Below are 12,781 nucleotides of genomic sequence, written 5' to 3'. Positions count from 1 at the left end.
CACTGAGATGGCCCCCCCCCCTAAGAAAGTACTACCACGTAAGCCTTTGCCGCATGATCTGTGATTCAGGGAACTGAGGCTAAGAACATGGTGCTACTTAAACAAAATTCAACATGTTTACTGACATTTTTCTGTGATTCTGTCTTTTTCGGGTTTCTGAACTTCTAAATTCTAAACCTAAGCCATCACTCTGGAGTTGAGTGATTGTGTCAATACCTCAGATTTAGGAAATCAAGCAAAAAGAAGATACAGGCACAAGCTCTTAAGTTCATCAATGCCCAATTCCTGGTTCAGTGCTGGAAAAGACCAGGTTCTAGTACAGCAATTTAACTCCTTTTTACTGACTTTATCCTATTTATCCACTTACATTTTTATCCTGGAAAGCAGATATTAAAACAAAGACATCTACTTTAGAAGTTACTGTTGCATAGAGTCTTCTATATAAGCCTTTAACAAAGTCAGTCGTTGCTCCAAACTGGCCCTTCATGGCACTGTCTTAGAGGGAATGGGAAAGGTTTAGAAATTCAACCCTAGGATGTTTCTAAAATGCCTTGACTTCAGTGGGAAGGGAATCCACCAGGCAGAAGTTAATAGTAAGTTAGCCATTAAAACCATACCAGTGAAATATTGATTTTTTTCAAACCTCTTTTTTTTCCTAGTTCCCTCCCATGCGGAGCTGAGGCACTGAGAATTTCACCTTAGCAATCTGTCCCTTCTTTAATGATTTTGCAAGAGTGGCATCTGGTATGACAGTCATTAGTGCCACTTACCAGATATTTCTGGTTCTCCTTATGGGCACATGGTAGAATTGTATCCCTTGCTCTCTGGGAATTAGGAGTGACCACATGACTTGCTTTGGACCATGTAATGTGGTCAGAAGTTAACATGGGTCACTTTCAGGTGGAAGATTTAAGAACCAGGAGTGTGCTTTGCCACGCTCCGCCTCTCTCTGCAACAGGAACTAGTCATGTTTCACATGGAGGCTGCTTCCTCAGCCTGGGTCCTGGAGTGAGAATGAGACAAAATACAGCCCTTAGCTAACCTATAATGGATTAAATGAGCACGATATAAAGCTCTATTGGCTTAAACCACTGAGGTCTGGGGGTTGACTGTTACAGCAGCATAACCTAGTTGACCCTAATAAGCCCAGTTAAGTGCCAGTGATTTCTGATTCAAATTTCCCAGTATGTCCGCAGAATTCTGATGCTGTGCTGAGATTTTGGTACAGCAGTTCACTAAATTCTTATAGCCATCATGTGTTAAGTGTTCTTATCCCATTTTAAAATTAACCCCAAAAAGATTAAGGTCACATGTCAGCATCTTGAAAGGTACAGAGACAGGCTTGGAGCACAGCTATCTTGACTAGGAAATCCATCTACTGCATTAAAGCCCCTAGCTCCCTCTTTCCCAAATGCCCTGAAAGACAGTCTGTGATCGTTGTTTATTCAGTCTTCTTGGCTCTCCTTGAAAGCTGCACTTTGCTTTCATACCAAATGAAAGCATTTTCCTCTGCTGATTCTGGCATCTTTCTCCAGTACTCTTACAGGAGCAGATTTTATTCAGGCTCAGGAGAATCCTGGCACAGACACACCATCTGCTTTACTCACATTCAGGAAATCTATGTGGACACCCCCTTAGAGCTTACGGGGCCAAAGAGATCAGTTAAGACCAAGATCCATTTTCTACCTCTTTCTCCTCACCTGTATTACAGAGAATTTATCCCAGGGATGAGTTTTTGTGATATATGACCTAACGTGAACCTTAGCCTCTGTACTAGGTCGAATAGTGTCCTCCAAAATTCATGTCTACCCAGAACCTGTGAATGTGACCTTATTGGGAAATAGGGTTTTTACAGATATAGCAAATTAAGATAACATCATACTGGATTAGGGTGAGCCCTAAATCCAATGTGACTGGTGTCATTACAAGGAGAGAGAAATTTACATAGAGACACAGACACATGGGGAGAATGCCATGTGACAAAGAAGAGATTGGAGTGGTGCATCTACAAGTCAAGGAACACCAAGGACTGCCAGCAACCTCAAGAAGCTAGAAGGAGGCGAGGAAGGATCTTCCCCTGGAGCCTTCAGAGGGAGCATGGGCGTGCTGACACCCTGATTTTGGACTTCTGACCTCTGGAACTGTGAGAGAATAAAGTTCTGCTGTTCTAAGCTACCTAGTTTGTGGTAATTTGTTATGACAGCCCTAGGAAACTAAAACAGCCTCCAAAGTCCAAGCCATAGGGAAACACACACACACACACACACACACACACACACACTAGACAGAGATATATAGATGTATCAGAGATCATTTTTCACTATCACATCCTGCCCCCATACATGTTCCAAAAATCACAAAGATAAAATAAAATATCAGTTTGATTATCAACCTAAAACACACAGAGAATGGCTTTATGTCGCTCCCAAAATCACTGTGCAGTCCCGGCAGACGTGAGTTCGCATATAGCTCTTCCACTTAGTAGTCGTGTACCTTAAAGCAAGTTAGTTAAATTTATGTATCGCTGGTCCCTTTATCTATACTATCAGGCTAATAATACACCTTGAATTTTGTTGTCGTGTGGTGTGGCGGGCGTTTACCATTCTTCTGTGCCTCTCAGCATCTGAACCCCCTTCCTATGCTTGGAGAATGTCCCACTTCTGGGGCAGCACCAGCCCCCCACTTGGGAAGTTACAGGTGTCTGCTGCTCTCTTCCAGCACCCCTGAAGCTAAAGCACAGGCATGACCGGGGCTCTCCTGATAAGATGCACTTTGCACTGTGAAGCTGACAGTGTGCAGACGCAGGACAGCACAGAATCCACTCAGGTGTGGTCACGGCCACCTCCCGGTTCCAGCAGCACAACAGAGAAAGGTTCTAAGGACAACACTCCAGGGCAGCAGCGGGTGAAGCCTATGCAGGTTGCGGTGCCCACGTCTGGCTGCACGGAGGTCTCCCAGAGATCAATTCTGCAGCACGATTCTGGAAATTATTTTTCGCCTTGTAGCCTCCACGCCTAGCTCTCTGATGATCCCATATCCTTTTCGGAAATTCTTTTTTCTTTTTTTTCTTAAATTAGCAGAGTTGGTTTCTGATGCTGGCAGCTAAGAACCCTGACTAACATGCAAGGATTAAAATGAGATAAGATATGCAAAGCACCTAGCAGGAGTCATGAGTTACTTCCTTTCTTCCCACTTCCCTCCACAGTTCTAAATGAGGATGCTGCTGTCAGTGGTTAACAGCACTCAGGGCGAGATGCGGAGGATTCAGAGAAGAACGGATAAAGACACTGCGGCACACGCACACAATGGAATACCGTGCTGCCTTAAAAAAAAGGAGATCCTGCCATATGTGACAGACAACATGGGTGAACCTGGAGGACATCATTCCAAGTGGAATAAGCTAGACACAGAGGGACAAATACTGCATGATTTCACTTACATGAAGTATCTACAAGAGTTAAACTCTTAGAAGCAGAGAGTAGATTGGTGGTCGCCAGGGGTTGGAGAGAGAGGGAAACAGGAAAGTATTAGTCAAAGGGTACAAAGTTTCAGTCATGCAAGATGAATAATTCTTGAACTTCCCTGGTGGCGCAGGGGTTAAGAATCCACTTGCCAATGCAGGGAACACGGGTTCAAGCCCTGGTCCGGCAAGATCCCACATGCCGCGGAGCAACTAAGCCCGTGTGCCACAACTACTGAGCCTGCGCTCTAGAGCCTGTGAGCCACAACTACTGAGCCCTTGTGCCACAACTACTGAGCCCGTGTGCCACAACTACTGAGGCCCATGCGCCTAGAGCCCGTGCTCCGCAACAAGAGAAGCCACCAAAATGAGAAGCCCGCACTCCGCACGAAGAGGAGCCCCCGCTCGCCGCAACTAGAGAAAGCCCGCATGCAGCAACAAAGACCCAACGCAGCCAAAAATAAATAAATTTTTAAAAAGATGAATAATTCTTACTTCCTAGACATCTATTTCACAGCTTAGTGCCTACAGTTAACAATACTGTATTTATTACTTAAAAATTTGCTAAGAGAGTGGATCTTATGTTAAGTGTTCTTATCACAAAATAATAATAATAGTTATCATTATAAATAAAGAGGACAGGAGGAAACTTTTGGAAGTGATGGATATGGTTATGGCCTAGATCGTGATGAGTTTCATGGGTGTATACTTATCCCTAACCTCATCAAGTTGTATACATTAAATATGTACAGTTTTTTGTATGTGCTTCATACCTCATTAAAGAGATTAAACATTTTTTCAGGAAGCAAGACCTGTTTTAACACATGCCAGCACGACTATCTGGCAGGCCTGTGCTGCAGCCTTTATTCCATCGGTGATTAAGTTTGGGCCTCATTAGTGTGCCAGGTTAACCAAATAAAGTAGTAGCAGTGTTTTAAAGTCAGAGAATTTCAGAGCAGGATCAGAGATGGACTCAAGGACATTCGACCAAACTGATGATAAGTCCGCACCAAAGAAAACTCAAACTGGAAGAGCCAGAAGTTCAGGCTCTGCAAATCTGAATATCAGCTGACAATCTGAACAGGCTGCTTTGCGTGTTTGTTGTAGTTATTTATGTTTTCTTTTAAGCCTTCAAATCCCTGAATCCCTTCTGCCTAAGCCAACCTCACTTTTGGATGCTCTAAGCAGCTGTCGCAACTGGGAATTCTCTCCTTTAGTGAAAATGCTGATTTTAAAAAAATAATAAGCTCCCGGCTCCTGCTTACTCTCACAAGTTTCCAGCAACTGGTGCCCTGACAAATGAAGCGTCAAAACATTTCCAAATTAAAACCCTACAGCTCACACAACCCCACACAACCCCGTACCCTCAGCAGGATGGACTTTCCCTGCTTGTTCCAAGTGCACACTCAAAAGAAACTAAAAATAGCCATATGGCAATTAACAGAAACTCTGAGGAGGGGGGAGGGGGTAGGTTCCAACAGCGTCAGTTTCCTGGATAGATTCCAAATGGGGTTCTCAGCCAGCAGTGCTCTGGCCAAGGAAGGATTTTCATTAAAACTGCATGGAGGAGGCAGAATGAAGAAATCAAGATTTGAAAGATTTAAAATTATTGCAGCGGTAGAAACTATAGCACCATCCCCAAGACCATCAATAATAATAATACTTGCTATTATGGACTGAGTTGATATTTTAGGCCATGTACTAAGCACTTCCTATGCATTGTATCATCTTGATCCTGCAAGGACTCTAGGAGGTAGCTGCTATGCTCACAGATAAGGAAATTGAAGCCCAGGGGCTTTAGATAACCTGTTCAAGACCTCAAGGCACACAGGATAAAGGTTTATGGCACATGCACAGCAGGTGGCCAAGCCGGAGTTTGAACTCAGCTCTCTGGCTCCAGAACTCATGCACATAACCAAGGTGCAATGCTGCCTCATACCTGCATGGGGATGTTTAAGTAACCACAATGTTTTCACTCCATCCTTAAGCCCAGAGAAACAAAAGTCTCTCTTGGCAATTTCAACCAACCTTCCCATGGCAGTGCCTTTCAGAGGTTATGTGCATGGGCTCTAAAGTAAGGTTAACTGGGTTCAAATTCTGGCTTTCTCATTTATCAGTTGTATAAAATCAGGTAAATTATCAACATTCTCAGGTCTCAGTTCTCTCATCTCTAAAATGGCAAAAATATTAGTCTTTATGTAATAAAGTTGTAATGAAGATCAAAGGAAACTGCTATAGACTGAATTTTTGTGCCCTCCAAAATCCACATGTTGAAACCCCAATCCCCAATGTGATGGTATTTGAATATGTGGCCTTTGGGAGGTAATTAGGTCACAAGGATGGAGCCCTCATGATGGGATTAGTGTCCTTATAAGAAGAAACAGAGGAGAGCTTGCTTCCTCTCCCTCTCAGCCATGTGAGGATACAGCGAGAAGCCTGCTGTCTACAAGCCAGGAAATGAACCTTCACCAGACATCAGCTCTACAGGCACACTGATCTTGGACTCTGAGAAATCAGTGTTTGTTGTTTAAGACACACAGTCTATGGTATTTTTGTTATAGCAGCCTGAACTGAGACAGAAACTGTATGGAATGCTCTCAGCATGGTGCTTGCAGATACTTGAGTTGCTCAATAAATAATAGCCATTGGTATTGATCATTCTAAACCCATGCCCTTTTAGGGAATCAATTTCAGTGAGAAAGAACACAAGAGCTTAGTAAAAAGGTAGCATCCTCCATGGACTGAGGGGTCATTCGAGGAGGGTCTTCTGTATGATGAAGAAAACAGAAAAGGATTTTTAAACATTTTGGATTTGTGGTGGATTTGATAGATTTGGAGTTAGTGTGACCAACTATCCTAGTCTGTCTAGGACTGAGGGGATTCCTGGGACATTAAAACTGGGACAATTTGTTCCTTCAGTTTCCAGTGGGGAGGAGATACTTACTCCTAGGAGTGGGCAGTACTAGAAGCAAAAGAGGTCATCTCCCCTTCCTCTTTTTATCTCCTAACAGGAGTGACTTATCTGACTGGTGATGCTGGAAAATGGTTTGAGCTTGCATAGCTGGTACTTGGAAGGGGCCAGCCTGCCGATCCTCTACCCAAGCATGTGCTCTTGAGTCCCCCAGGTGGAAGCTTGCTGGGCAGGCTCTGGACTTGTCTGGGGAGACCACATGTTCAGCATACAAGTGAGAGGAAAAGTTCAGTTTGAGGGGGGAAAAAAGGGGTAGGAAGCCTTATGTGGATACAGGCCCAAGCCCCATTCTGCAAATAGCATTACCAAAAATAAAGCTGATATTGTGATTTCTACCTGACATCTGTGTCTATTTCTAAACTGGTTCAGAACTCAGAGGGGGAAAGGGATATAATTAATTATCAGTCATGTGATTAATTATCACCTTCATAAACCCCAACAGATGGATGCCTATTTTATTTCACTGGCAGAAAAACCCATTTCAGGCTGGCAGGAAAAAGGTATTTTGTAGAACCAAATGAGTTTAGAGGTGGGAGTGACCTTAGAGATGATCTGGTCCAATATCTTTGTTTTTACAGATGAATGACAAAATCTATATGAAATTCTGTGAAAAACTCATCAAATGCAAGTAATTTGGGGGAGTGGTCTTTAGAAGCTATAACCAGAATTAAAAACAGATTATAGATAATATAGAAAATAGAAAATAGATTATAGATTAAAACTAAGCAATTTCGGGACTTCATTGGCAGCCCAGTTGTTGAGACTTGGCCTTCCAATGTAGGGGGTGTGGGTTCGATCCCTCGGGGAGCTAAGATCCCACATGTCTTGCAGCCAAAACACCAAAACATTAAAAAAAAAAAAGAAGCAATATTGTAACAAATTCAATAAAGACTTTAAAAAATTGGGCCACATCAAAATAAAAAAATCTTAAAAAAAAAAAAGCTAAGCAATTTCAGAAGGAGAGAAATTTCCCCAAATAAAAGTATTACAATCAACAGTTGAGAGCTGAATTATTTTAATTGATGAGAAACCTGTAAGACTTAGGTCAGTAAGACTGCTTATCCACAACCTTGAACCCCAGGTAAGGTGTCAAAAGAAACAAGCTTTTCCCCTCCATCCTCACCTTGCCTACCTACCATAACCTGGTCCTCCTCATGAGGAATGCTTATTACTTCCTCACTGCTCACCAGGAATGCCCCACTGGCAAAGCAAGGGTCCTGGTACCTCAAGACATATGAGACCCTTTGGTCAAGCATGGCCATTTCTGGTCTTATCTTTTTCTCTTACCATCACCCTCATCCACCAGAGTACCTATATTTGACTTTTTGAAAATGTCCAGTTTTGGGTAAGCAGGAGAAAGCCCACTTTACCCTGACTCTCCCACTGAAAACAGCTATAAAACCTGGACGGAATGCATGCAGCAGCTACTTGAAGCCTCTGAAAAGTCAATAGTAGCAGGGAGACTGGGAAAGAGGATCAGAACTTGAAATACTACTGATCCATACCCCCTTACCCTCACCCGTGGCCTGAACTCAACACACCAGAAACGGACACCAGGGTGCGGGCAAGAGAGCTGCGGGAGGTGTCCTCTGTTCCGGCTCCAGCTGCGAGAAGGGGAACTCCAAATGCTCAAAGAGAGTGTGCAAATTGTTCTTCCCTTGCTCTTCTTTTTTCTTTTCCTCTCCCCTCCCCTCTCCTCCTCTTCCTTCCCCTCCTTTCTTTTCTGTCCCTTTCCTCCCTTCTTCTATGCTCCAGCCCCCAGAAACCTTGTGGGGGTCATAGCATCACATCAGCCCAAACTATGAGACAGGGGAAACTCCCTCTGCCTTCAATGGTGCCATAGTTCCCAAAAACTGGGGCCAAGCCCCACTGCTTTTTTCCCTCTCTTTGTCCTCTCTCTGCTTGGCGATACCTAGGCGAGGTCATAGACGTGCACGGCAGAGTGAGCTTTTTGTCCAGAGACTAAAAAGTGGTCCCAGGGAACCAGAAAGTATCAGGGAGATCATGGAGTGGAAGGAACTGGGCAAAGAAACCCCATAAAGTATTTTTTAAAATAAATTCCTGTACTCACCCCTCAAACTATACATGCATGGACCTGATCATGAGCACATCAAAACTCTGAGAACTCTGCCTAGGTGCCAGATTGACCATCCAGTGACGTGCACAAGGAACAGAGCCCAGCTGCACTGCTAAGGCCTTGAAAAGTGAAATGACACGGGAACCAGAGCCCTTGGGGAAAATCAACTAGTGGCATGGAACACGCAGTCCGAACCTAACCAGGTTGAATGCATCCTAAATCAGAAATATTAACTCTCTGCATAGGCTTTAAACAAGACCCAGAGTCTCATAATATTCAAAATGTACGGAAAACAATCTAAAATTCTTTGGCATAGGAAGACTCAGGAAAATATCAATTCCCTGGGAATAGATAATCAACTGAAGCAAACACAGCAGTGACACAGATGTTACAATTATCTGGCAAAAACCTTCAAGTAGCTATTATAATAAAGCTCCAAGCAGCAATCATGAACACTACTGAAATCAAGGGAAAAATAAATAGTCTCAGTCGAAATATATGACATAAAGAAGAGCCAAATGGAAATTCTGGAATTGAAAAAATATAACCAAAATTAAGAATTCTCTGATGGGCTCTATAGCAGAATGGACATGACAGCAGAAAGCAACCCATGAGCAAATCAACTTCTAGCTGGGGGCCTATTTATCACTATTTTTTCGTGCGTCTTCTCTCTACTTTAATTAACTATTTCAGCATCATAAACTACAACACAATTTAGTGGCTTGAACAAGAACCAATGTATTATTTCTCCCAACTCTGTGGGAGGGTTGGGCAGTTTCCCTGTTGGTCTTGCCTAGACTCATTCGTGTTCCTGCATTCAGCTGGAGGGCTGGTTAGACAGGAAGGTCCAGGCTGGCCTCAGTTATTGGTCTGGCAGTTGGTGCTGGCAATTGACTGGACTGCTTCACTTCTCCTCCAAGTGACCTCCCAACCTCCAGCAGGCTAGACAGGGCTTCTTCACAGTATGGTGGTCTCAGGGTTCCACCAGGGTGAGCCCAGAAGCCACAAGGCTCATGAAGGCCTAGGCTCTGAAACTCACACAATGTCACCTCTGTCATATTCTGTTGATCAAAGTACATCCCAAGGATTGCACAGAGATAAGGGATAAAAAACTAAACTATCTCTTCATGAAAGGAGCAGCTGTACAACTGCAAATGGGTGTGGATGCAGGGATTGGGATCCTTATTTCAATGTTCTGCCGCATTCCTCCTGGGGAATTAATGCTGCAAATCTCAAAGGCCACGGGTCTACAATTACTATGGCAGTAGAAGAGACTGTGAGGCCCAGAGAAATCTAGTGTTTGCCTAAGATCACAGAGCTACTTAATGGGAAAATATGAAACTAGACCCCATGACTGCTGATTCACTGACCAGTGACCCTGTTTCTGAGATGAGCTGTATAGTATCTTGAACACCTTGGCTGTTTAACAGGTGGTAAAATAAGGGACGACACTTGTACAGAGTGTTAGCAATCATTCATCATTCAGATCCATTCTGTGAAGGAAATAAATGCAGGTACTTGTGGAGTCCATGAAAAAAAAAAAATCGAAGTAAAGTGACACAATAAGGGCTATTCATTACGTAGCAATACAGCTCCTAACCTGTTCTGTGCACCAAAACATAGTGCATTCAGTCTCTTGAGTTCCTGGCTCTCAAAACTTAATTTCTTTACTGAGGTAAAGTTCACATAACATAAAATTAACCATCAACCATTTTAAAGGGTACAATTCAGCGGGTTTTGGCACATTTACTATGTTATCCAACTATTACCTCTGTCAAGACATTTTCATCACCCCAAAAGGCAAGCCTGTACCCACTAAACAGCCACTCCCCAAGTCCCCCTCCCCCAGCCCCTGGGAACCACTAGTCTGCCTTCTCGCTCTGGACTTCTATTCTGGATGTTTCCTATAAATGGAATCATATGTGCTTTTGTAGCTGGCTTCTTTCACTGCATATGTTTTCATGGTTCATCCACACTGCAGCGTGCATCAGCATTACATTCTTTTTATGAATAATATAAATACAAACAATATTCATAATATTCCATTGAACGGATATACCACATTTTATTTACCTATTCGTCAGTTAATGGGCATTTGGAATGCTCCCACGTTTTGGCTACTGTGAATAGTGCTGTTATGAACATTCACGTACAAATAGTTATCTCAATACCTGCTTTTAATTCTTTCAGTTAGTTAGGTATACAGTCAGAAGTGGAATTTCTGGGTTATATGGTAATTCTATCAAAGCTGAATGTTCAGTCTAGTTTTTTGACAAGGCTTCTTAAAATGGTTTGAGATTAATAACCTGCTGCCAGCATTACCTTATCTCTAAAGTCAGTGTGGTTCTGGAGGATGGCTCTGTGGTAAGTGGCTGTCCTCACAAAATCTTGCATCATGTTCTGCTGCTGGGAAAGGCAGCCATAAAACTGTAAGGAAGAGAGAAGGACAGGGAGGGTAAACATGCCATGAGGCAGGACCTGCACGAGTACTTGGCTCTCACAGCCACCTGGGTCAAGGCAGGCTTGGTCTAACGCATCGGGGGGCCGAGGCTCTGAGACACCCGTGACCTCTCCATGCTGGCCCTATTTGTAGGGCCCACAACTCTAAGGAGACCCCAGAACTTTGCCTCTTGCTTCATACAGTGGATTCAGACCTAGACCTTGACCAGATTGGCGCCCAGGGTCCCCTCCCAAAGCAGAGGCTGAGAGAGCACAGATCAAGAATAACAGAGGCAAGTGAGAGAGAAAGGGGCCAGGGCCAAAAGGGATGGCCCTGATGAGTCCCATCAGCCTAGAGAGAAAGATGGGCCTTGGATAGAAATCCCAGGAGAGGGTGGGGTGGGGTAGAAGGCAGTGACGGTGGCGATCCTGAGGCAAGCCGGTTGGGTGACGTGGTACGTATAAATCCATGAGCACTGACAGTGAGTAATACATATCATCATTGTAATGGCCACCATTTGGTAGAGTTTTCTATGTGCCAGGCACCATGCTAAGTGTTTCACATACATCCTCTAATCAAATGAAATCACCACAACAATCAGATGAAGTATGTTCCTCAGCTGAGGAGACCGAGGCTCAGGAAGATACAGCCACTTGCCCAAGTCCTGACAACTCGCTAAGTGACAGAGACAAGGTTCCAATCCAGGCAATGCCGTTGCTGCTGGTCAGAGGACCACACACCAGAAACCGCTGCGCTCTCGGGACTTCCCTGGCGGTCCCGTGGTTAAGACTCCCCGCTTCCAAGGCAGGGAGCATGCGTTCGACCCCTGGTCGGGGAACTAAGATCCCACACGCCGCGCAGCGCGGCAGAAGAAAAAGAAAAAAACCCGCTACGCTCTCTTCTCCACCCACCGCCTCGCCCAGGTGTGTGTCGCTCTGAAACGACCCAGTTCCACCTGGGACCGCTCCCCTGACCTGGAAGTACTGTGCAGCAGACGCCTCTTCTGTCCGCTGGCTGAACACTGAGTATTCCTTTTCCTCACGCCGGCATCTTTTCAAGGTATTGGAAAATGCGCTGAATTCTGCAAGGAGAAGAAAGCAGATCCATTTCTACACCTTGGAAACCACAGCACTCACCACTGCGCTCGTCACAAAATTCCAGCTGAGAAACTGTTAGAAGATTAAAACGGCGTGTTCACCTCTGAACACACGCGTGACAAGGAGCGGCAAGGCGGGGATGGGTACTACTCTGAGGTGGGACGCCCTTATTTACACTTGTCAGACATATTTGCATTCAGAAATGTCAAGTTTGAGACCATAATGGCACACAGGCAGAGTCTGGGCTCACTGAATTCTCCTGGTACGGTGCTAACAAAGCTCATAGGCTTATTCTCAGTATGTGCTCTGAAGAAGGTGATTGTTGATGATAAGAAAAATAAAATATATGTGAATACAAAATATATATGTATATAAGTGAGTTATATATATAAAATCTCATTCTATCATTATAGTGACAAGTTTTGTTTTTTATTTTCATATTTAGTATTCCCTAAGCGTATAGAGAAAAGGTAAAATAACTGGGGATATGTGTATACGAGGAAATGCTTTCTACTGTGTGAGGAAAAAAATACAGAAGTGAAGGCTCAAAGAATCCCAGAACTGATATTACTAATAGATAACACAGCATGCACAGTGGTCAAATTCTGTGACTTCTGCCTTAGAAATGTCTCTCAAAGTCCCGCCCAGTGGTCCTCGCTGCCTGGGGTCTCTCTCCTCTCCACTGCTGGTACTGTGACCGGGTCTCTCTCTTACAGCCCACGTGGGATCCCTAATG

The 12,781-nt window shown here is 44.0% G+C and overlaps 1 protein-coding gene across 7 annotated transcripts in view; it reads right to left on the bottom strand.

Moving 5' to 3' along the window:
* The window catches only part of LOC309634387 (histone-arginine methyltransferase CARM1-like), a 299,419-nt gene that overhangs the window by 122,528 nt on the left and 164,110 nt on the right, over positions 1–12,781 (bottom strand). For all 7 annotated transcript variants that reach the window (XM_082404407.1, XM_082404408.1, XM_082404405.1 and 4 more), the window contains exons 3-4: positions 11,923–12,029; positions 10,831–10,935 (exon numbers count right to left, since the gene is read on the bottom strand). In XM_082404407.1, coding sequence (XP_082260533.1) covers positions 10,831–10,935; positions 11,923–12,029 — 212 coding nt within the window. The remainder of the gene's footprint in view (positions 1–10,830; positions 10,936–11,922; positions 12,030–12,781) is intronic.

Source organism: Balaenoptera borealis (assembly GCF_965194805.1).
Source record: "Balaenoptera borealis genome assembly, chromosome: 8".
NCBI classification, from domain to species: Eukaryota; Metazoa; Chordata; class Mammalia; order Artiodactyla; family Balaenopteridae; genus Balaenoptera; species Balaenoptera borealis.
This window is presented reverse-complemented; position numbering and strand designations above follow the sequence as displayed.